We start from the raw sequence: 26,056 nt of genomic DNA on the forward strand, positions 1-26,056 counted from the left end.
AATATTATAACATGTACTTTTGGGGTGAGACTAGGGTGCTTAACATGATAAAGAGGTTATTTTATGAGTTATGTTAGTCGTATGATATTCGTATGTTGTGTTTTGAAGTCAAGCGAGTTGTGGAACAAAAGGCGATGAAAGTCATCACAAGTTATGTTCATAAGTTTTATTGAATTTTGGGTCAAATGTCACTGTAGTTTTCTCCCAGTATACTTAGAGTTACGGGGTGATACACCCATCAAATTGAAGATCTATAAGTCTATTTTCAAAATCATTTAACCGTTTGTCAATATGATATCGTAATAGAGATAGATATGCATTTTGCGAGACTATGCAGTCTGCTAGGTGACAAGTAGGTGTGTCACCTTCTTGCTTAAATTAGAGGATTAAATATTTCCAATAAAGGGCTATTTCAGGTCGGCCAAAGAGACCTTTTAAGGGATTATATCCTGCAAATATTACACTCATTATATAGCAAAATAACCAGAGATAAGCTCCTGCAAAAATCCTCCCAAAAATTGAACACAAACCCTAATTGATTTTCTCTTCTTTTCAAGTTCTAGTTGGAGGAAAACCTAGGGTTTGAAGAATTCAAGATAGGATTTGAGATATTCAACAAATAAGATAAGTTTACTGCTCTCTTTCATCCATTTTTTCTGTTGGAAATGTATGAAAAGTCGTTCTATAATTGTAAGAAATCACTGAACGGTGATCCGAAGCCGTGAGTTCGAGTTATTCAACCTTTAGTGGACTATTTTGTGGGTTGTTTCGTGTTGCTATTGAATTGCATGTTTTTCTACTGTTTTAGGTAGTTTTGGATGGGAAAGTGTGTGGGGAAACACCACAAATATGCAGGGTGGTGGGCTGGTCGTTCGTCGTAATATTTTCTGGCCGTTTGACACTACTACGATGGTTGTTTTGTGTATAAAGAGATTATGGTGTATTGGGCTATTTTGTAGCATTTTGTGGTGTAGCTATTTTTTTAGTATTTTGTGGTATATATAAGGTTGGAAACTAATGTATATATGTTGTTATTGTTGTGTTCTTGTGTTGTTGGTGTTATCTCGAATTGGGAGGAAGTAAAGATTATAGGGGAGATGATGCCCGTTTTAATATAAAATAAGCTTGTCGTTCGTTGTGCGATAGTTGTACCTTTCGCAACTTAATGATAGTATTATTGTTGTTGTTATAGATTAAGGTGCGAAGTGATGGAAGGTATTAAGGACTCAACGGAGTTAAGGTGTGTTAAGGCTTAAACCTTTCCTTCATTTTGGCATGATCCCGCAACTACATGAGTTTGATAACGAGACATAAAGAGAAGTTCGTATTCCTGAACTTATGTAGATTATCCTAGTCTCATAAGTTATAGTATTATCCCTTATCGAGACTTTATATTCATTTAAGTATTGTCTTCTTTCAGTCAAGAGAGTAGAGAGTTTATTTACATGCAGTATTACAGTATTTTCACCACCATCGAGCTATAATCGGTAGGCAGGACCCTATAGGGCAACCTCTGATCAGATGGTAAGTTATATACTGAGCCTACTATGGTAGAGAGCCTATGAGCAAACCTAGAATGGCCGAGATACCGAGAGTCCGAGCCTAGTATGGTCGAGCGCCTATGAGCTAGCCTACTACGGTCGAGTAGTTACATGTTTCGAGCCTTATAGGGTAGGGCAACTATTTTACTTACTATATTGAGAGAATTGAGTCAATATCATCAAGTAAGTATATCTCCAGATCATCTTTGACTCCCAGTTACTTTCAGTTATTATATTATCAGTTTAGTTTCAGCTTTCAGTTAATCTATTACCTTATAAACTCGGTACATTAAATCGTACTGACGTCCATTTTGTGCATGCAGGTTCGGTTAGACAGACTAGTATACCACCTCCGTAGGTGATGTGCGTGTTCAGCTTGATCGGTAAGCTCCACGTCCTTCGGAATTGTCGGGTCTAGGGTTTTGAATACATATTGTGTATATATGTATATATGGGTAGGTTGGGGCCCTGTTCCGACCACAGTGCATCCATCAGTAGAGGTTTGTAAACATATCATGTCATTCAGTGCAGTATGTTGGGCTTGTACGTCTTGTATGTATATTGTTTTGGTTTGTCAATTGTAGTAATTATGACGGCCTTGTCGGCCCAGCTTTATATTGATGTTCAGTCAGATCTAGTTTTCGTTCAGTTTTATATACTGTTTGAAAAATTGTCTTGCAATGTGGCCCTATGGCCAAAGTATGACATTGTATGTTTAGAGTCCCTCAGTCTCAAGTTGGTACGCTCGAATAAGTGAGGCACCGGGTGCTGGCCTCGCTTCTCCAGGTTTGGGGCGTGACAGACATAGAATCCAGATTTGGATTTATTTACTAATTGTCCTGAGATCTTCTAATAAGTTTCCATCTTGTCCATCATCATCTTCAAGGAATCAGGTTCAGCTAAGGAAAACAAAATTGTAGCATCAGCATAGCATGGATGAGATATTATAGGACTACAATTATTTATCGAGAAGGGGATAAAATCATGATTGTTTAAAGATTCCATTAATTTTGAGAGATGTTCAGCCCCAATAAGAAAAAGAGAGGGAGATAAAGGATCCACTTGTCTTAAACCTCTAGTAGAATTAAAAAACCCATGTCTTCTCCCATTGATATTTAGAGAATACCAAACATTAGACATAAGTATCCAGATAATATCAATCCAAGTTTCATTGAAACCAAAATGCCTCATAATACTGCATAGATATTCCCATGAGACGCTGTCATATACTTTAGCCATGTCCATTTTTAAAACTACATTCCTATGGGTGGAAGGCTTTGTAATATTATGGACCATGTCCTGAGTTATCTTGATATTTTTAGTGATGGATCTCCCCTTGATAAAACCAGCTTGATAAGGAGAGATCGGCTTGTTCATGAGGGGGCTTAGTCTTTGGTTCACTAGACTGGAGATGATTTTGCAGGAGAAGTTGCTCTGAATAATTTGCCTTAATTCATTGAAGCTTGAGGATTATCCACTTTAGGAATGAGGATCAAGCAGGTATGGGTAATGGCCTTTGGAATTTGGTTACCTGCAAAGAAATCAGTAATCATTAGAAATAGATCATCCTTAATAATATCCCAACAAGAATGATAAAATTTCCCAGAAAGAGCATTTGGTTCGGGGACACTTGATAGACTCAAGGAGAATACAACATCTTTCAATTCCTCCATAGAAGGATTAGCTGTAAGATTTTCATTGTCCATGTCAATGATTACTTTAGGAATACAATTAAGGATAGAAAAATTGGAATCAGTATATTCTTTATTAAATTAGTTCTAAAAAAAAAGGATATAGCTTCATTGGCAATATCTTCATCTCCTACAATCCAATTGTCATTATTTAATTTGATTTTCTTGATAGATAACCTCTTCCCCTTACCCTTGACAATGGAGTAGAAGAATTTAGAGTTAACTTCCCCTTCCACAAACCATTTGATCCTAGATTTTTGCTTTCATATAGACTCCTCAGTTTTATAGGCCTTGACAAAGAGAGCATTTATACGTTTAAGCTCAGCTCTATTGGAATCAATATTGTTTGTAATGATCTTGTGTTCCAGATCATCCACCTTCTTCTCCAGGTCCCTGACATTATCAAAAATATTACCAATAGAGGTCTTGGACCATTGGGATAAGCACCTGCAAGTATTTTTTTAGTTTCAGATGAAATTTCCACATATGGGAGCCATGAACCTCTATATCCCATGCTTGCTTTACCACCTCTTTAAAACCATCTTCATTAGTCTAGAAGTCTAAGAATCTAAAATATTTGGTAGTAGTCTGGGAAGTGTTCTTAGCAATGGTGAGGAGGGGAGAGTGGTCGGATCCTATTCTGATTAAGTAATTGACACTAGTAGAATCATAGTTGTTCATCCAGTCTTGGTTAACCAGCACTCTATCAAGCCTTTTTCAGACTCTCTTATTAGGAGCCCACCCATTGCACCAGGTAAATTGTGAACCTGAGAAGCTTGGGACAACAAGATCGTAATCTATGATAAAATGTAGCATATGCATGCTTTTAGACATTCTGTGTAGGTAACCACCATGTTTTTCACTTGGTCAATAATACAATTAAAGTCACTAGCAATATACCAAGGCAGCTTATAAATCTGAGAGATATCCATTAGGTTACCCCATAGTTGTTCTCTCAAACCAGCATCACACTTTGCATAAACTGAAATAACAAGGATGTTTGTTCCCATCCAGTCAATGATACAAGTAACCTATTGATAAGATTACTCCACCACCCTACAGTTCAAATCATTATTCCAGAAAATTCAAATTTGACTATTGATATTGGCATAAGCATTACCATAGCCCTGAGCTTATCGAGTTGGTCCGCTTTGTGAAAAGGTTCACTAATAGCAATAAAAAGAATATTTTGAAGTTGGATAATTTGCTTGAGTCTATCAAAAGCACCACTAGAGTTGTTGTTTCTAATATTCCAATATAAAGACTTAAATATCATAAATCACTTGGAGAGATTTTGTTCATGTGGTATAACCACAGCTTGTTGATAGGTGAGTCTTCCACCTCTTCCTCTTGGGTTGTGTTTGCCCTTTCTTACAGTATTCCTACCTTTTCCTCTACCTCTAGGAGACAAGTGAGTCCTTTCAATAATTTTATCTATCTCAGAACTTACATTTACCTCCACTAGAGAATTGGAGTTGAAGGTTTCAATTAGTTGGGCAGCATGATCATCAATAGTGTGGTTTATAGGTTGGACATCATTCTGAAAGCTTTCACTATCAATATTTTTGAACTCATCAGATTCTTCAGTGCTCATTTCATCCTCATAGTCACCATCTTCCGCGCTATCCTCTTCCCCATCATCCTCAAAAGATGATTCTGCCATGTGAATATTGTTGGAAATGTACATGTCTTCACTATCTTTATCCTCTTCTAAGCCGGTACCACTGATAAGTTTAAGATAAGTGTTATGAGCATCTCCTAGATCAATTAGGTAATTATTCTTGTTGTTGTTAGATTCGATGTCATTTATGTTGTTGGCTTCATCTTCAGTGTGTTTGTTGGTGTCGTTATCATTGGTAGTATTCCGTTAGAAAGAATGTCTACTATTTTGATCATTGTAGAGGAGTGGAATGTCGTCTTCCTTGTTGCTAGCCTTCTGTTCTGAGGGTTTGTGGATTGTATCTGCTCTTTTGCTTCTTGATTGACCTTTTTCCAGGATTGTGTTTTGGAGTTGGACTTCATTGCTATTCATGTCTTGTTTCTTTTTTTTAAAACTTTGAACCTCTTCTTCTTGTTGATGTTTTGTCCAATCTTCTGGTTGTTGTTGTGAGTGGTTTCTTCATCTAATTTGTTTTTACCTTTGCCTGGAACTTCTTCCATCATGGGAGTCTTCTGCACCTCGACTGGTTCATTGATAACAATGTCAGTCCTTATCTTAACTCTCTGATCTTGATTTGCTGCTTGATGGTTCTGGGATTGAATTTCAGTCAAGCGCTGCTCATCATGGTTGTACCCATTGGGCTTGTTGAACATTTTCTTTTAGGTGTTGTTATGAAATCTCACTTTGGCAGCCTTCTTCTTAGAAACCATTTGAAATTCATCATCCTTTGGCTTATCTCTTTTTTGGTCCTTCTCCTTATTGAGTTGAGCTTCCTTCTGTGCTTTAATCCTTTCATCTCTGATATTTTTTCTACATTGGCTGTCATAGTGACCTTGCATTTTACAATACACACAGCAGCTTGGAACCTTTTCATATTCAATGTCAAGCCACTTTCCATCATCAGATACATCTAGTCTTTTATAACCTAGCCATATTTGATCAAGTCTAGGCTTTAGGAGGTCAATTTCAACTTTAACTTTCGCAACGTTTCCTCTAGATTTGGAGTATGTTGCCATGTCCGGAGCCACAACCATACCTACATCTTGGACTAGTCTGGATATAATATTCCATTTAAACAGGTGCTAGGGGAGTTGGTGAATTAGGATCCAAACAGGGACAATGGATGTTTCCTCCTCCGGTTTGAAATCCGAAGTCCATTTGAGGATTTTCATAGGGGCATCACCAATGTCAATATATTCCTTAGCAAAGACGTGATTTTAATCAACTTCATTAGCGAAGTCAAGGTAAACATGCTTAGGGTCGAAGTATGCTATCTTAACAGTAACAGAGAGTTGGAATTGCCTAATAAAAGTCTTCCTAATTTTCTCCATGGATGGTTTACCTCTATAGAACTTACCAATGATAGTGAATCTACACACTTTTGCTAGGTTAACGAAATAATCCTCCGCCTTGAAGAAAATCGTCGGTTTGCCAAGGTGCATGCCATGTTGAATCTCAACCATGGCGTCACTGTTAAGAGATTGGAGCTTGGCTTGGACAGTGGCGGCAAAGGTTGGTTTAGACACCAAATACTTGTCGTTGATGTACTTACTCCCTTGACCAAACTCATTTTGTTGTTTAGGGAGGTTAGGGTCAGGTAGTTATTTGCTATTTTGTGGTTGAATGTACTGTTGGTCACTTTAATTTAGGTCGTTTGTGTGTAGGGTTTTGGGTTGGGGTTGATCGAAATTAGTCGAGATTTTTGGGTAAGAAGTACGATTAAGAAGCTGGGTGTGTTTTTGGGTGTTGTTATCAGATGATTTAGGTTGGTTGTTTTCGTTTGGTGGTGGGTCTATAGTTGTAGTTCCGGCGATGACATTAACGGTGGTGGGCTAGCCGTTACCTGATCGTTAGTAGCTTTGTGGGGGGGGGAGCTGAGTTGTCGATATCTCCTTTGTTTGGTCAGGTGGGTCTGGTGGTCGAGTGGGGTCTGCAGAATTGTTTGACATCTAGAGAGAAGGGAGAGAGATTTTTAGAGAGAGAAATTTTATAGTTAGTGTACTGTAAAAAAAATGCCTTTCATCTCTTTCTCCTAATTCTCACGTAAAGAAGACAAAGGAAATATACAACTTAACTGACAGAAAACAAGAAGTTATGTTAACATAATATGTTTGTAAATTTTAGCATAACAAAGAACATAAAGGGGAAAGATCCCAAAGAGATTCAGCAGGATCATATACAGTCTCCGTGTATTCTTGAACACCATTCACAACATAAAGTGATGCTGATATCTGCCTTTCTACTTTCATTCTCTCAAATTCTGTGAATCCCTCTGCGCTACTCTCACCCAAAACCAAGTTCTTGGGAAAATCTAATAATTCTTCAGCAAACCCAAAGCCTTGATCAAAGCCCCATGACATTTCATGTTGTGAAGAACACGAATTCATATCGAATTGATCTGAGCAACTTATCAAATCAGGCTTATATAAATTGTTTTCAGTCTGATATGAACTTAAATGAAAAAATAAGGTCCGTGAGGATTCATATAACCGACCCCAATTTGTTTGAAACTACGACATAGTTGTTGTTCTAGGCTTATATAAGTTGTCAAATAGTTGATTTTCTTGTATGATTTCCTCATCACAAGAATTTAGTACTGTTTCATAACCCCTGAAATCAGCTCCTAAAATATCTTCAAGAAGATAACGTTCTTGCATTTTCTCACTAGAAACTGAATCATCAATACTAATTTGACTTGGATTATTGCTGGTGATGTTACAAGTCACACCACTAGTACTAGTACTTTGGTTGCTCTTACTACATGTTAAAGCTACAATAGAATTCCCCTGTTTGTTCTGTTCTGCAGAGAAGATTTCTGATTCTAAAAGCAAGTGGTGAATCAGCAGAAACACGAGTAACAAAATTCGTTCAAGTATTTGATCCACGAAGAAGATTAGCATCTTGATCCTAAGCACGAGTAGCATCCTTTCAAAAGTTCCAAGCCACATTCTTATCTTCTGTGTTGTGTCTTTAATCTTTAGCTGTCCATTTCCCTGAAGACTTTACACCAACAAACTCTATTGTTGCTTCTTTTTCTCCCCTTGAATTTGGTTATTTTCTTCACTGCGGTTGCTTCTTTCTGCTGCTGTGAATGGAAGTTGATTAACATTGAAATGAAGTTTATGTAAACAACAATGTAAAAAGAGGCAAGTAGGAGTTTATTGAGGTTGTTTACTTGGTCTTAATGGCATGTAAAAAGTCGTTTACATGTCTTCGTTTTTATTGTTAATGTGGGATTCTTTCTATCTCATTTTTGCTATTTCTTTCTTGTGTTTGTTTGTGTTAGGTAACAATTACTCCTTTTATTTTCTTTGCTTACAAATAAAATACTACTTATAATTAATCTTGATAGATGACCCATTCCTCTACAATTTATGCACTATTTTCTTTTCTAAAACATTGGTAAATCCAATAACAGATTTTCTCCAAGATTTTTGCTTTCAGTACCAACATTCCTTTTACATATCCAATATCTTCTTTCGACCAAACATTTCTGCTTTTTAAAATAGTCCTTTACAAAAGATAGATCCATATCCAATAACAGAATTTGAAATGATTAGACAACAAATTTGGTTAATGTCATTAATCGTGAATACGGTTTACTTGCCTTTTGGCGGAATCAAAATCCTTATTTGCATATAGCAAGGATCAAAACTTAACTGTTATGGCATTTACAAGCATACATTCATAGATACCTGCATATCAAATGGATGTCGTAAAACACCTAATTTTAGAACACCTCAATTCACCTCAATAAACATACCAAGTACCAGAATGAGATGACTACTGGAGTAACACGAACACAGCACAGGAGTAACATGAACATAAGTTTCGAAGCAAGAAGTGACCAATTGATTAACTAATAAAATGTCTGTATAAGCGAGCTTCATTCAGCTCAATGATTTTGAAATTCCCAAGGAATTATCTTGACATCATGTTAAATATCTGAAAGCATCGACCACATTCAGGAACCACAAGCACTCAGTCGCACAAAAAAATACCAAAGGAACGTCATGTTTTAACATCTATAGCAATTCCAAGCACATAAAAAAAATTTAAAAAAAGAACCCAAGAAAAGGAACTTCAAATTTTAACACCTATACCAATTCCAAGCATATCAAGTTTAAACACGTAAAATAATCCAAGAAATTAACTCAACAAGGAATAGCAGATGCTGATAATTGGATCCTTTCATTTCCATGACAGGCTAAAATACTACATGACAAAAGAAATGAGAAAACAACATAACCCAAAACTGTCTTGTAAATAGTTCTCCAATATCGACCTCTTCAACGGTTGGCCTTGGCAACCCTCTCAATCTCATCTTTCTTTTTAATGGCATAGCTGCAGAAACAAACACACCATCCACAGTAGTATAAGTTGGAAAACAACCAAAGAAAGTGATTTGAAAAAAAAAGGTGCACCAATCAAGTATACTATTTTATAACGAAACAATAAGTCTGAAATATATCAATAACTTTCTAAGATCAGTGGACATTCAAAATCTCAAACCTTTTACCTGTTTGAAGAACCCTTGGCAGCATTTATGAGTTCATCTGCAAGGCACTCAGCTATGGTCTTGATGTTCCTGAAAGCACTCTCGCGTGCACCAGTTGTCAGCAAATAAATCGCCTGGTTAACACGGCGAAGTGGAGAAATATCAACAGCCTGACGCCTCACAACACCAGCTGAACCAATACGAGTTGCATCTTCCCTTGGCCCACTAATATGATCAAATGGAGAAGACAAAGCTATCAGTGAGACAGATATAATAGTAGGGTATTTGAACAATATTTAGTTGAAGTTGAAAAAAAAGGATCTGAAGTTGAAGTTGGAAAAGAGTATTTGAAAGCTGAAGTTGTGTTTAGACATGAACTACACCTGGAAAAGATGTTTAAGAAAGTTGAAGATTTGTGAGTAAAATCATTATTTTATTTGAGATACTCCTCAAACTAGTATTTCAAATGATCCACCAGCACTTTGGATACTCCAAGTTCAGTATTTGCAAATACTGAAGCATTTGATGCAAAAATGGGCCCATTGTTACCCCCATTTAAAATAAATAAAATAAAAGATTGAAGAATATATGAATGAATTAAAAGCCGATCATCTGCATGGGTGCACCTGTTAATGACGGCATCAACAATGACTTGAATTGGGTTCTGGTCAGTCAACAAATGAATGATCTCCATTGCATGCTTGATGATACGGACAGCCATTAGCTTCTTTCCGTTGTTCCGTCCATGCATCATCAGAGAGTTGGTGAGCCTCTCAACAATTGGGCACTGGGCCTTCCTGAAACGCTTAGCCTGGTATCTGCCAGCTGTGTGCGGCATGTAAACTGGATGCTTGGAAGCAGTTGCTGTGATGTAATCCTCAACAGAGATGTCATTGATCTTCACCAAAAAGTGAGATCTTGGTTAAGGAGAAAGCTTTCAAATTGTATTCAAGAAAAGTTTCAGCCTTGCTAATAGAAAAATTAAAAATAGTACCCTTGAGTAAAAAAGGCAGAAACAGAAGTAACTATTAGTTAGTCAACTTAACTCTGTCTGCATTATTTTTTTCATTTACAATTCTAACACAACGTTCTCCACTTCCGGGATGTTATTGAGTAAGAATTACACTTTTACTGAGTAGCAACACCTACTTCTCCTTCTATTTCAGGGAATAACCAACTAAAAATAAAGCCAATAATATTTGCTCTCCTAATCCCACTCCCCACCGAATTAGCTTATTTGGCTATCTGGCACCAGCCTATGGGAGTCAAATATTCTAAACGGGGGACATGCAAACCTAAATTCACATAGAAGTAAGTAGTCTCAAAAGTCTTACAATCTCCTGGATTCAATGCAAACTAGTGAAAAATATGGCAGCGGAAGAAAAAGATCTATATAGATGATACCAATTTGCTAAAGTAAAGTTTTAGTCAAGTTAGTAAGTTCACTATAAGTCCAATAATCCTTAGAAGTCTCTTGGTCCTGTTAGAGATTTATATACTTGGTATAAAATGTGGAAAACTTTAAGTGCTTAATGGAGGAATGTAGATAGTGAGGATTCATATTGCCAGCCCGACTTGCTTGGGATTCAACTTGCTGCATTTGCATCTGGCAAATTACTACCTTACTGCTGATTTTCTCATCCTGGCCCTATCAAGCTACATCAACCAGATTAGTTTTTTTTTCAAATATCAAAATTTAGATACTCAAGCTCTATAAGCAGGCAATTTTCCACATATAATAATAACACAAAACGAAGTATATTCCAGCTTGAACCTATGTTAGTTTTCCAATTTCAAAATTAAAATATACAGGCGCAATAAGCTGTAATTTTCCCTGTGCAAATAAAATAAAAAAAGTACAAAGGAAAGAGTTATTAGCAGCTATAGACATGTGACTGTGAAGAAAATGAGCATTTTTAAGGTACCTGGACATCGTCGTAGGTCCAGCGATTGAAAAGCATAACATCACTGTGAACCTTATTCTCTGCGCTTGCATCTACTGGGGCAGCCACTACACCTGCGTCCATTTTTTCTTCTCTGCTCCGATTCTTCACCTGCGGCACTAAATCTAATAGTTAAAATAACGCACATTTCGCATGATTTTTGTGTTTGTATATAAAGAGAGAGAATAAGAAGAGAGTTGCTCACCTTCGGCGGAGAAAGAGTCTTTGCTGCTGTCTGCTGCTGATGTATCAGAGAAGGGAGTGTTTTAGAGCCCTAGAAATTTTATAGTAGGGTTTCGAGGAAGGGGGCAAAAGCTATAATGCGATAGCTCGGCCCAGTAAATATTGGGCATTCTGCTCCTATGTCCTGGATCCGACTTTGTCGTCGGGCCCAAATCCAATTACTGCAAGTCAATTACCTTTTGCTTTTATTTTCACTATCGTCTTTAGGAGACTATCATGTTCGGAGTTAATCATTCGGAATCGGAGAATTTGCAGTCGTACCCTATATTTGTGTTATATTTTAACTTGTACCCTATTTTTAAAAATTATTGATTTGGTAGTCAGCTGACAAAAAATCCGTAATAATATGACAAGTACACCCCTAACAAAAGATATAAAACCTGCATCACATATTAATCGCGTAATCTGCAACCTCATTCGTGAAAAAGTATCTCCTCCTCTCCTCTCAGCAGCTTTATCAGAAAAATCAGAAATTTGTCCAGATTCATCTTCAGAATCACACTTATATGAAGTTGTTTCACCTTGAAGCTAAAACTTCATGCTAATGCATGCTGAAGTTATTTATCCTGCAGTCTACAGCTTTGTCATGAGTTTTATCCAAAACTTTAGTCTAAACATGCTGAAGTTATTTAGTTCATTTGCTAAAATTTCAGACTAAACATGCTTAAGTTTTTTAGTTTATTTGCTAAAACTTCATACTAAACATGCTTAAGTTATTTAGTTCATTTGCTAAAACTTCAGACTAAACATGCTTAAGTTTTTTAGTTCATTTGCTAAAACTTCAGACTAAAAATTCGTAAAGTCTTGCAGTATGTAATTTTCTAATGAGTTTTTGCTAATGCATGTTGAAGTTATTTAGTTCATTTGCTAAAACTTCAGACTAAACATGCTTAAGTTTTTTAATTCATTTGCTTAAACTTCAGACTAAACATGCTTAAGTTTTTTAGTTCATTTGCTAAAATTTCAGACTAAACATGCTTAAGTTTTTGTCTTGCAGTATGTAATTTTCTAATGAGTTTTTGCTAATGCATGCTGAAGTTATTTAGTTCATTTGCTAAAATTTTGTACCAAAATATGCTGAAATTTTGTCATGCAGTCTACAGTTTTGTCATGAGTTTTATCCGAAACTACAGTCTAAACAAGCTGAATATTTTTAGTTTATTTGCTAAAATTTCAAACTAAACATGCTTAAATTTTTGTCTTGCAGTATGTAATTTTCTAATTAGTTTTTTCTAATGCATGCAGAAGTTATTTAGTTCATTTGCTAAAATTTCATACCAAAACATGCTGAAATTTTGCCCTGCAGTATACAGTTTTGTCAATAGTCTTTTATTAAAGAATGAAAAAATCGCATTTTAAAAATGCTTTTAACAAAAAAAAAATGGGCACGGATGCAAACGAAAAAACAAAACGGGTATAAGTTAAAAATGGGCGACCAAATAGGGCACCCTATGCAATTTTTACTTCGGAATCGGATTTGGATAATTCAACTAGACAAATAATCAATTTTGAATGATCACACGTGAATAGGTTGGATGAATCCAAAAGTATAATTAAGTTATATTATGATCTTACAAACTAACAAGTAAAATGAATATATCAATCACATTCATGTTATTGTTGTTCATCTTGAAAATTTTGACAAGCAAGTTGCAAAATTTTGAGGAATAAATATATCTTATTTGACAAGTGTAAAAGCTTGCTACTCTTTAATGGTAAATATACTTAATTTAGTTGCATTTGTTCTTGCTATTGTATGTTTAATTTCTACCCTAAGTTCTACCAATTTAATTATGGCTTTAATAGATTCTTTTATTACTGAAAATAATGCAAAACTACAATTACATCTAATCCTACAATCCTCATAGAATATGAAAGTAATTTCATGTTTTAACCCTTTTTCTACATGTAGCTACTGGATTACCCTCGACAGTCACAGAACTTGCAGGTGTTGTTTTATCATTAAATATGGAAGAACAGTTTTTCAAAAGTTGATATCTATACAATCTAGTAAAACAAACCAATAACAAAATATAAATAAGTAGATAACAAAATGAAAAAATACTACCAAATGTTTTGCTATACTTTTCAACCCCAACTGCAAGTTTCTTACACAAAATTACATATTAACAAATAAACTAATATAGAGAATGTACCATAAATGCAATATGTGCAGCATATTAAAATTTTGATTAACAAAAAAAAAATATGCAGAATATGCATCCAATAACTATTGCTTAATCTGCCTAAATCCGCCTTTGATTTGGATTGAGTACTTATAGTTATTGAACTGCTACATCGGCTAAACTCTAAAAATTGAAGGCTTTGGTTCAACAATAATTTAAGGCAGCTTGTTTGAATGTTGGCTGAGCGGTTTTGGTTTTGATGATTGACAAAGGAACACATGCATGAATCAGGTCCATGGACAGTGTACACAGGTGACGGGCAGAATCAAGCAAAAGGCATGTACATAAAAGGGATAAGTATAAGTGGTTATTTATGATAATCCCTGAACGAAAATGTTGCATATTTGATAAGGACCAGGACTCCTTACTTGAAGAGAACTCTATCCAAGATAAGGAAAGAGTTAGAAGTTGAAGATAATTAGAACTCTTCCACCAAGGAAGAGTAGCATTAGAACTCTAGTTATTTCCTATTCTATTAACTCTATATATTGCAGGATGTTCTCATTCTATAGGTACGGACAAACGCTGAAGTTAAGCGTGAGTTGAGAGCAAAATAGCAAGGCATTTTGCAAGCAATTCTTGTGTGATTCAAGTGTACGAACCTAAAGTTACATGAACCAGATAGAAGAACCAGTTCCAAGCGTTTGTCTTTTATTCTAGTTCAATTGTAGTATGTGTTTTCAATTTGTACCTTTCAGCTTTATTGTAACGACCTGGGCGGTCATTTTGAGTTTTATAACATCGTTTCCCCATTTACCGCTCAAGTTAAGCTTTACAATTATTTTATGACTTACCGGGTTAGTTGGTTCGGGTCCGGAAGGAGTTCGGAGTGAAATGAGACACTTAGTCTCATAATTAAAAACTTAAGTTAGAAAAGTTGATCGGATATTGACTTATGTGTAAAAGACTGCGGAATTGAATTCTGATGAATCCAATAGCTCCGTATGGGATTTTGGACATAGGAGCGTGTCCGAAAAATTATTTGGAGGTCTGTTGTGGAATTACGCTTGAAATAGCGAAAGTCGAATTTTTGGAAAGTTTGACCAGTGGGTTGACCTTTTGATATCGGGGTCGGAATCTGATTCTGAAAATTGGAATAGTTATGTTATGTCATTTATGACTTGTGTGCAAAATTTGAGGTCAGTCGTACTTGATTTGATAAGTTCTGACGTCGTTTGTAGAAATTTGAAATTTCAAAGTTCATTAGACTTGAATTGGGGTATGATTCTGTCACGCCCCAAACTCAGAGAGCGCGATCGGCGCTCAACCAAGTGAACCCGACGAGCAAGCCTATTAGATTTTCTTCTACCCAAACTCATCCATGAATAAGGATAATACATATTTTTATTAATTAGACAATAAGGTGATCATGTCTACAATACCAGTTCATTACCATTAGTTACTCCATTAATAAGTCTCAAAACACACATACTCACACCTTCATGGTTCAAAGTGGAACAAGTGATTTACTCACAACACAACTAGTTTAACATTTCCAACACCCATACACACCCCACACTTAGTCTACGGAGCCTCTAAAATACCAAAGAGTACAATGATAGTGCTGGCAACAAGGCTCTGGCTATACCTCAAAACAAGAGAACACATACGAAACAAAATATGCACAACCCCGGAATGAGATGTGGCTCACCAAGTCAGCTGGGAAGAATGAGCACCGCTATCACGGGTCAATATCCTCCGCTGTAGAACCACCCGCATCCATTAAAGATGCAGTGCCCCCGGTAAAAGAGATGTTAGTACATGTCGAATAGTACTAGTATGAAAACCAAACACCAATTTAAGAACTCAAAAATACAATATGAACATGATGAACCAGGGCAACAATAGAATAGCATAGATAGCTGGTTAAACAAAAAAATCAATTTGACAAAAAAAGGTTCACCAATCAAGTATATACAATTTTACAACGAAGCAGTACGTTTGGAATATATCTATAATTATCTAAGATCAGAGAACACACAAAGTCTCAATCATTTTACCTATTTGAAGAACCCTTGGTAGCATTGATGAGTTCATCTGCAAGGCACTCAACTATGGTCTTGATGTTCCTGAAAGCACTCTTACGTGCACCAATTGTCAGCAAATAAATTACCCGGTTAACACGGCGAAGTGGAGAAATATCAACAGCCCCATGCCTCACAACACCAGCCGAACCAATACGAGTTGCATCTTCCCTTGGCCCACTAGATGATCAAATGGAGAAGACAAAGCTATCAATGAAACATATATGGTAGGCATGAACTCCACTTAGAAAATAATATTTAAAAAATTGAAGATTTGTGAGAAAAAATCATTATTTTATTTGAGATATACTAGTCAAACTAGCATTTCAAATGATCCACCAGCATTTTGGATACTCAATGTTCAGTATTTGCAAATATAGATGGGCAAACCAATATCTGCAAATACTGAAACAACATTTGATGCTACGATTGGTCCATTGTTACCCAATTGAAACAAAATAAAGATTAAAGAACATTTGGATCAATTAAGCACCGATCACTAGTGCGCACATATTGATGACAACATCAACAATGACTTGAATTGTATAACGACTTGTCCGGTCGTTTTGAGTAATTGCACTTTGCTCGATAGTTTACGGGCATGAGTAGCTCCGGATGATATATTTTAACTTGTGTGAATCATTGGTTTTCAGGTTATTCGGGACCGATTTGGAAAAATGGTTCTCAACTAGGGAGCTTTAAATTAGAAAGAGTTGACCAAATTTGACTTTTTAGCATTTGACATCGGATTGGAATGTTGGTGGTTACGTTAGGTCCGTTGGGTGATTTTGGACTTAGGAGCACGTCTGGATTGTGATTTGGAGGTCCGTAGTGGAATTTGGCTTGAAATGGCGAAAGTTGGATTTTTGAAAAGATTTACCGGGAGTGGACTTTTTGATATCGGATTCGTATTGTGATTCCGGGAATTGGAATAGCTTCATTATATCATTTGGGACTTATGTGCAAAGTTTGACGTCAATCGGACGTGATTTGATAGATTTCGACATCGGTTGTGGAAGTTTGAAGTTCAAAGTTCATAGATTTAGATTTGAGGTGTGATTCGTCATTTTGATATTTTTATGTGTGTTTTGAGGCCTCGAGTAGGTCCGTATTGTGTTATGGAACTTGTTGGTATGTTTGGACGGAGTCCCGAGGGACTCAGGCGTGTTTTAAATTGATTTCGAATCATTTTCTTCAATGTTGCTATTGCTGGTTCTGGTGTGACCGCACTTGCGGCTGGTTTGCACATGTGCGATGGTCGCAAAAGCAACGAAGGGGTCGCATGAGCGAAAATATTGCTGAGAGCAGGGTTCGGCAGAAGCGGCGATTGCTTCGCATCTGCGAAGGCGCAAAGTGGCTCGAGGCATATGATATGGATCAGCGTTTGGATGGAGTTGCGCATTGCAGCGGAGTTATGTTTAGGTATGATCCCTTGCATTAGATTCGTGTGTTTTGGTCCTACGATGTGTGATGGGTTCTTAGTATTGCGTTGTGGTGGTACCCGTTGAGCTTGCGGGACGGTTCTCTTGATTGAGTCATTTTTATGATTGAGTACATTTGGATTGTTGTTTATTGGTTCATGGATTGCATGGTTTGTGGCTCTGAGTAGTATGGGTGTTGCGTGTCAGTAGAGTAGTTGGTATCCGATAAGATGGAGTCGTTGGATCTAGGATAGGTGCTATCGGATTTGATTGCGGTATATTTGAAGGATAATATCGGAAGTCGGCTTAGGAATTGGCTATAGTTCTTGTTGAAGGAGAGGGAGCTCCACGACTTGTTGATTTGATGAATGATTATGAGTTTCTGCGTGTTCTTTCATTATCGGCGGTGTACGAAGGTTTTAGAATGAGGTTTTGTTAGGTATGAGGTTTATTACCGGGATTGGGTTGTTCTGAGTAGTTACTATGATTGGAGATTTTGCTATGGGTATTTGAGTTAGGTGGTATATCCTGTGATTGTAGCTTGGGTGATGGTTGCAGTTTGGTATAGTTTGTTCAGACTTATGCAGCGTGTAGGTTGCGAGATTCAGATCTTATTAGAAATTTCGGATGCTGGAAAATTGGATTCTAAGGCTTATGGACTAGGTTGAATTGAGAAATTTTAGTTATGTTGTATTATCGAACCTATATGGGATCGGGTGACGTGGGATCACCCCGGGTACATGCATGGTAAGGTTATACGGCAGTTTGATGGTTTTGGGAAGAATTCTTGGCACGTTCGAGGACGAACGTATATTTAAGTGGGAGAGAATGTAACGACCCGACCAGTCATTTTGAGCATTTGCACTTCGCTCGGTAGTTTAAGGGCATGAGTAGCTCCATATGATGTATTTTGACTTGTGTGAATTGTCGGTTTTGGTTTTCAGGTTATTCGGGACTGATTTGGAAGAATAGTTCTCAACTAGGGAGCTTTAAATTTGAAAGACTTGACCAAGTTTGACTTTTTATCATTTGACCTCGGATTGGAATTTTGATGGTTCCGTTAAGTCTGTTGGGTGATTTTGGACTTAGGAGCGCGTCCGAATTGTGATTTGGAGGTCAGTAGTAAAATTTGGCTTAAAATGGCGAAAGTTGGATTTTTGAAAAGTTTGACCTGGAGTGGACTTTTTGATATTGGATTCGGATTGTGATTTCGGGAATTGGAATAGCTTCGTTATGTCAGTTGGGACTTGTGTGTAAAGTTTGACGTCAATCGGACGTTATTTAATAGGTTTCGGCATCGGTTGTGGAAGTTTGAAGTTCAAAGTTCATAGATTTCAATTTGAGGTGTGATTCGTCGTTTTGATGTTGTTATGTGTGTTTTGAGGCCTCGAGTAGGTCCGTATTGTGTTATGGAACTTGTTGGTATGTTTGGACGGGGTCTAGAGGGACTCAGAAGTGTTTCAGATTGATTTCAGATCATTTTCTCCAATGTTGCTATTGCTAGTTCAGGTGTTTCCGCACCTGCGGCTGGTTTGCGCAGGTGCGATGGTCGCAGGAGCGACGTAGAGATCGCAGGAGCGAAAATATTGCTGGGAGCAGGGTTCCGCAGAAGCGGAGATTACTTCGCATCTGCAAAGGCGCAGATGCGGTGAGTTGAGTGCAGAAGCGGTTGGCAGCGCAGAAGCGACATTTGGGCGCGCACCTGCGAGTGCACAGATATGGGTATTTTACCGCTGGTGCAAAGGCAAGCTCCAGTGATTCTCCACAGAAGCATGATTTCGGTCGCAAAAGCGACGCCGCATAAGAGCGGCTAATGTGTCGTAGGTGCGAAAGTGCTGTGCAGAATGATAAATACAAGGGTTTGCGATTTTGGCTTCATTTTAACATTTCCAAGCTTGGATTGAGGCGATATTTGAAGCATATGTCACCATATGAATTGGGGTAAGTGTTCTCTACTCGGTTTTGGTTATATTTCATGAATCTACCTTCGTTTTGGTAATTGGATTGTGAATTTAAAGAGGAAATTGGGGGTTTTGGCCTAAAGTTTCATAATATGAATTTTTGAGTTTTGAACATCGAATTGGAGTGGGATTTGAGTGAAACTAGTATGGTTGGACTCGTAATTGAATGGGTTGTACGATTTTGTGAGATTTGTTGGGTTTCGAGGCGCGGGCCCGGGGTGTTATTTTTGGCCGGTTTTGGGTTTTGATTAGATTCAATCTTTATCATTTGGAATTATTTCCTTGGACTTTATTTGATGTATTTGAGTTGCTTTTGGTTAGTTTTGAGCCGTCCGGAGGTCTCTACGCGCGTGATGGAATCTTTGAAGCACCGCTTGGCTTTCTTGGCATTGGTATTGGCACGTTCGAGGTAAGTAACTCTTCTAAACTTAGTGCTGAGGGTATGAAACCCCGTAATATATGTTATGTGATTGGTATTGAGGTGATGCACATGCTAGGTGACGGGCATGTGGGCGTGCACCCTATGAATTATGACTCCGTTATTTCCATGGCACTATATAGTGGCCCTATTTTGTTGATATCTATGTTATCACCATGTGATAATGTAACTGAACTGTCAATCATACTAAATATCATGTTTAGGCTTTATGCTGATATTGTTAGGACCCATAGTGGTCGTTTCTTGCTGCCATCTCACTGATTTCATTGATATATCGTACTCAGTAATATTCATGCATTCATATCATATCTCAGTCTCAGTTGTTATTTATTGATATATCATATCATTATTGTCGGGCTAGTTTCATGACATTGTGAGCTCGTGAGTGATATTGGAGAGATTGATGACTGAGTGAGGCCGGTGGGCCTGTTTTTGAGGATATTGATACTGTAGCACGTGAGTTGTCTGTACAGCACGTGAGTTGTCCATGCGGATCCAGATTTTGATAATATAGCACGTGAGTTGTCCGTGCGGATCTAGATATTGATATTATGGCACGTGAGTTGCCCGTGCAGCACGTGAGTTGTCCGTGCGGATTATAGTGCTTGGGCTGAAAGGAGCTCCTCCGCAGTCTGCACACCCCCAGTGAGCGCAATCGACTATAAATATGTGGATCGGGCTGCACGCCGCAGCGGGTATTGTACAACGCTTAGTGATTGAGTGTGCTGAGCATTGAGCATAGTGAGAGAGGATGCGGGACAATGAGATTGAGTACTATGAGAGTGTGAGTATACGAGCTCATCATCGAGATGCATTGCATTTGATATGCGTACTTGAGATACATGCATAAAGATGCATTTCTTTTTGCTACCCAATTTTGGGACATTTATGATTTTACCTGTATCTTGACATATAGGCGTAGAGACGTACTTTCCTTATGCTATCTGAAAATGAAACATTTTACTTATTGTTGAAAGGATTTTTGGGAAGAATCACAGTTTTCAAACTTACTCGTGTTTTGGCATATTCGGTAAAAGATTTGAGTTTCACTGAGATACCTCTTTTATTACCTGTGTTTTGTTGTTATGAACTATTGTGGAATATTGGTATCGTACCCGACCTTGTGTTTGGTCGTTACAACTTTCAACCTAAGGTTAGGTTTGTTACTTACTGAGTACATAGGGTCGGTTGTACTCATACTACACTTCTGCACCTTATATGCAGATGTTGGCTGCTGATATTGCTGTGTTAGATGGGAGCTGGATTGAAGATGTACATGTGTCCCGGTTGCAGCTGCCTCTTGTTCGTTGTAGCCTTAGATCTATAAAACCTTGTTTATATACTTTTCAAACAGACTATGTATTTATTTCATTTCAGCTTTGTAAACTTTATTCTTAGAAGCTCATGATTTGTACTACCAGTCCTTGGGAAATGTATAAATTAATTAAATTACCTTCGTTTATTTGTCCTATTAATATCATTAGAATTGGATAGTTACTGGTTGGCTTACCTAGCGGGTTGGGCTAGGTGCCATCACTACTAGTGGATTTGGGGTCGTGACAAATTGGGTTCTTGTTAGTCAACAAATGAATGATCTCCATTACATGCTTGATGATGCGGACAACCATTAGCTTCTTCCCGTTGTTCCGTCCATGCATCATAAGAGAGTTGGTGAGCCTCTCAACAATTGGGCTCTGGGCCTTCGTGAAACGCTTAGCCTGGTATCTACCAGCTGTGTGTTGCATATAAACTGGATGCTTGGAAGCAATTGCTGTGATGTAATCCTCAACAGAGATGTCATTGATCTTCACCAAAAAGTGAGATCATAGTTAAGGAAAAATCTTTCAAATTGCATTTAAGATAAGTTTCAGCCTCACTAATAGAGGAACTTAAGAATAATACTCAATTAAAAAATTTATTAAAAGCTAAAACTTTAGATACTCAAGTGCTATAAGTTGATATTTTCCTTATATAAATAAAATTTAAAAAATAGTACCTTACATTCAGTTGATTCTAGGAAAAGGAAGGAGTTTTTAGCAGCAATAAATATGTCACTTTGAAAAAAACGAGTTATAGGAATGAAGAGAAATGGAAGATACCTGAACATCGTCGTAGGTCCAGCAATTGAAAAGCATAACATCGCAGTAAATTTTATTCTCTGCGCTTGCATCCACCGGAGCGGCTACTACACCTGCATCTATTTCTTCTTCTCTGCTCCGATTATTAACCTGCTGCACTAAATCTAATAGTTAAAACAATGCTTTTCTCATGATTTTTGTGTTTGCATATAACGATAGAGAGAAAATAAGGAGGGAGTTGTTCACCTTCGGCGTCGAAGTGTCTTTGCTGTTGTCTGTTGCTACTGCTGTATCAGAGAATGGAGTGCGTTAAATCCCTAGAAAATTTATAGTAGTGTTTCAATGAAGTTGGGCAAAGGCTAAAATGCGATAGCTCAACCCACTAAATATTGGGCTTTCTGCTCTGCTGTGTCTACGATCCGACTTTATCGCCAGGCCCAAGTTCACTATCTCTGGGTAAAAGCCACAAGCCCAGAAATAGCCTGAATTAGTTAAATGGCAATAAATATTAGTTAGTGGTCATGTGGGTCCCACGAACGTATAAAGAGGAGACATGTCAGCTTTAAATAGGTGCCTTATTAAAAGTTCAACAATTTCCGAACATAGTTTTGAAATAATTTTTCCAGTAATTCCTATTGGGAAGTTTTTCATATATATACTATAATAAGGACTTATTTACCATTTTTCTCAAAGTTTTTCAGATTTCAATAAATACCTTAATTGTTTTAATAATTTATATAATCGTCCTTAAAAGTCACTCACCCCATTATTAATTCGTTCAATTAAGGTATTCAGTTATATCCTTTCTTTTTTATTTTCTCATCTCCTATCTCCCTCTTCTACCATGCAAATTTGATTGCCAATTCATGTGGCTTTTCACTTAATGGTAGTCTCTCCACTTCCTACGACGAAAATTATACATAATGTTTAGCACTCATCAACACATATAAGGTTTACTGTACTATATTTCATTAATGAGAAAAATAAGTAGTTGATTAATTTAAATTAATATGGCTGCTAAACATTAAATTAAAAAATTTTAAAGCTTTGAATTCGATATTTTGGATAGGGTGTTTTTGGAAGTGATTGAGAATATCCTTTGGAGTTTACATCTCAATTTTGAGGGAGATTGGTTAAGTATAGAGTTTGTTTAGGTAAAAATTCAGATTGAAACTCGAAGAAGAAGTTGCAGAAAATTTTATGATAACTGTATTATAATTGTATCTTATACATCAATACCTTAAACTTAATTGTATCATAAATATATCATACTTGTATCACAATTGTATCTAACTTGTATGAGTATCTGATACATTAATACCTAAAATGATAAATGATACAATACTAATACAATTATCATACATTTGTGATACAAATCGCGATACATTTCTGAAAAATTATGATATAATTATGATCTTCATCTTCTTCAAGATTCAATCACAACTCTACACTAAAAATCTTATATAATATTATATTATAATTATAGTAGTAACGACCCGACAGGTCATTTTGAGCATTTTTCCCTTCGCTCGATAGTTTGAGGGCATGAGCCGTATAATGTATTATGACTGTATGAATCGTCGATTTTGATTTTCAGGTTACTCAAAAGTGATTTGGAAGAAAGAATTTCATGTTTGAAGCTTTAAGTTGGAAGAGTTGATCAAGTTTAACTTTTATGTATTTGACCCCGGAATGGAGTTTTGATGGTTAGTTAGGTCCGGATGGTGATTTTGGACTTGGGTGTATGCTCGGATTTGCATTTTGATAAGTTTAGAAAGTTTCGGCGCTAATTGGCGAAAGTTAGAAATTTGAAGGCTTGGAAAGTTCATAAGTTTAACCGAGAGTTGGCTTTGAGGATATCAGATTCGGATTATGATTTCGGGAATTAGAATAGCTTCACCATGTCATTTGGGACTTGTGTGCAAAATTTGAGTTCATTTCGGGTTGATTTGATATGTTTCGACGCGAGTTTTTGGAAGTTGAAAGTTCAAAGTTCATTTAGGTTTGATTTGAAGTGTGATTCGTCATTTCGATATTGTTATGCGTGATTTGAGACCTTAAGTAGGTCCGTGTTAGGTTATGGGACTTGTTGGTATATTCGGACAGGGTCCCGAGGGGCTCGGGTGAGTTGTAGATGTATTTCAGATCATTTTCTTTCAATTTGGCCTTGCTGGTTCCTACTGGTGTTAGGTGCACCAAGTTTTCTTTGCGATCGCGAAGTTAGAGGTGTGATCGCGTAGATGAAAAATCTGGAGTTGAGTAGTTCTTTCTTCGCGTTGGCGAGTAGATTTTCGCGTTTGTTTCTGGAGATTGGGCATCGCGTTTGCATAGGGCTGAGCTGAGAGCTTCTTCATAGCGTTCACGTATTAGGGAACACGGTCGCGGAGTGTGGGCGCCTGTGTGATTCGCGTTCGCATGACCAGGTTCGCGATTGCGTAGCATATTCGTGGAGGCAGTGTAGGTTATTCATCACGATTGTGAAGGTTGTTCCGGGATTGCGGTTCATTAATTTGCCCTGTGATTATATATTACTCTATTTCGGAGGTTTCGGCCCTTTTTGCATATTTGGAGCTATGGAGCTCGGATTGAAGCGATTTTCACCATATGGATTGGGGTAAGTGTTCTCTACTCGGTTTTATTTATATTTCATGAATCTATCTTTATTTTTAGCATTTGGTTGATGATTTCAAAAGAGAAAGTTGGGAGGTTTTGACTAAAGTTTCATAGAGTGAATTCTTGAGTTTTGAATATCGATTCAGAGTCGAATTTGAGTGAAACTGGTATGCTTGGACTCGTAATTAAATGGGTTGATGGATTTTGTGAGTTTTGTTGGGTTCCGATGTGCATGCTTAGGTTTGACTTTTTGGTTGACTTTGGAGTTTTGATTAATGATTCGACCTTTATCATTTGGAATTGTTTCCTTAGGCATTATTTTATGTATTCGAGTTGCTTTGACTAGTTTCGAGCCGTTCAGAGGTCGGTACGCGCGGGATGGCATTTTTGGGGCATCGTTTGGCTTTCTCGGTGTTGGATTTGGTTTTTTTGAGGTAAGTAACATTTCTAAACTTGGTGTTGAGGGTATGAACCCCTGAAGATACATGATATGTGTTTGGTGTTGAGGTGATACACATGCTAGGTGACGAGCGTATGTGTGTGCACTGTGTGAATTGTGACTCGGTTATTTCTGTGGTATTATGTAGTTACCTAATCTTATTTGTATCTATGAAATCTCTACTTGCTATAGTAATTGGGTTGTGATCCATGATAGAAACCATGTCTAGGCTATATGCTTATCCTGTTGGGACCCACTGAGGTCATCCCTGCTGTTGAGTTATTTGTTTACATTGCAATTACATACTCAGTCATACACATTCCTTTGCATAACATATCTCAATCTTTGATACCATTTATTGATACATCACATCATCATGTTGGGCTGATTTTCATGACATTGTGAGCCCACCACTAGGCCACCACTATCCAATGATCACTAGTATTTATTGTGGAAGGAGATGAGAAGAGATCACTTGGAGGTGACTGATGGATGCTTCAAATATGGTAAAAAGAACCATATGATCAAGAGCTGTCCTATGTGGGAAGTTGAGTGGAAAATGGAGAGATATAAAAGAAGAAACAGAAAGAAGGAACAAGTTCATGATAAGAAGAAATACAACAAAGGGCCATATAAAGCAATGGTTGCTGCTGAGGAAGATAATTTAGATGAGGACATTGATGATGATGATGATGATGAACGAGCTCTTATAGCAATTCAAGAATATGAAGAAGAACCCGAGATAAGTTTTCTAGACCTAAAGGATAAAATTAAGTTTCTTTCTAAAGATAGATTATCAGAATTGTTGCTAACATTAATTGATGAATCTAAGAATATAAGTTGTGAAAAAGAACAGTTGTCAAATGAGTGTGTCATTTTGAAAGCAAAGTGCAAAAACCTAGAACTTAGGGCTTGTGAAACTGAAAATAAAAATACTATTTTGAAGAACCAGGTTCATGCACTTGACACAACTATCTTAGAACTTAGATATGATAATCTGAAATTGAAGTTAGGAATAGGTAAAGAAATAGCTAGTGTCACATAACTCACATTAGAAAAGGATTTAGGAAAGGTAAAAGATGAGCTATATAAGAGGGATGAACATGTGAAAGTCCTAACAGAGGATCTGAACAAGGTCAAGCATGAGCTAGACATAACTTGTAAATGGAACAGGTCCTCTGATGCACTTTCATGGCTACAAGTACATCATAGTAGCAACAGAAGAGGACTTGACTTTGGAAACTCTGCACCTAGTGGGATCCCAAAGGCAAGTACCTCACACTCCCTGACAGCTGTAGCGCTACTCAGATCCACTTTCA

General features: G+C 37.2%; 2 protein-coding genes and 1 pseudogene across 3 annotated transcripts; all 3 read right to left on the minus strand.

Moving 5' to 3' along the window:
- Positions 1-7,012: 7,012 nt before the first annotated feature.
- On the minus strand, positions 7,013-7,984 carry LOC142169700 (uncharacterized; annotated as a pseudogene).
- Positions 7,985-8,965: 981 nt separating this feature from the next.
- On the minus strand, positions 8,966-11,665 carry LOC107812924 (small ribosomal subunit protein uS7). Of its 2 annotated transcripts, none has more exons than XM_016638108.2 (5): positions 11,539-11,665; positions 11,316-11,444; positions 10,017-10,288; positions 9,412-9,615; positions 8,966-9,236 (listed from the first exon to the last, which is right to left on the minus strand). In XM_016638108.2, exons 2-5 carry the CDS (start codon positions 11,415-11,417, stop codon positions 9,182-9,184), a joined length of 633 nt encoding a protein of 210 aa, XP_016493594.1. In that variant the 5' UTR covers positions 11,418-11,444; positions 11,539-11,665; the 3' UTR covers positions 8,966-9,181. The 2 variants fall into 2 exon arrangements, with proteins under 2 accessions (XP_016493594.1, XP_016493595.1); XM_016638109.2 differs by having other exon boundaries at positions 11,316-11,452; positions 11,539-11,630.
- Positions 11,666-15,758: 4,093 nt separating this feature from the next.
- On the minus strand, positions 15,759-22,452 carry LOC107812921 (small ribosomal subunit protein uS7-like). The gene is made up of 6 exons (XM_075231602.1): positions 22,448-22,452; positions 21,932-21,972; positions 21,707-21,849; positions 21,175-21,412; positions 16,297-16,330; positions 15,759-15,966 (listed from the first exon to the last, which is right to left on the minus strand). The coding sequence occupies exons 1-6, from the start codon at positions 22,450-22,452 to the stop codon at positions 15,759-15,761; spliced, it is 669 nt and encodes a 222-aa protein (XP_075087703.1).
- Positions 22,453-26,056: the final 3,604 nt, after the last annotated feature.

Source organism: Nicotiana tabacum, chromosome 15 (genome assembly GCF_000715075.1).
Source record: "Nicotiana tabacum cultivar K326 chromosome 15, ASM71507v2, whole genome shotgun sequence".
Lineage (NCBI taxonomy): Eukaryota > Viridiplantae > Streptophyta > Magnoliopsida > Solanales > Solanaceae > Nicotiana > Nicotiana tabacum.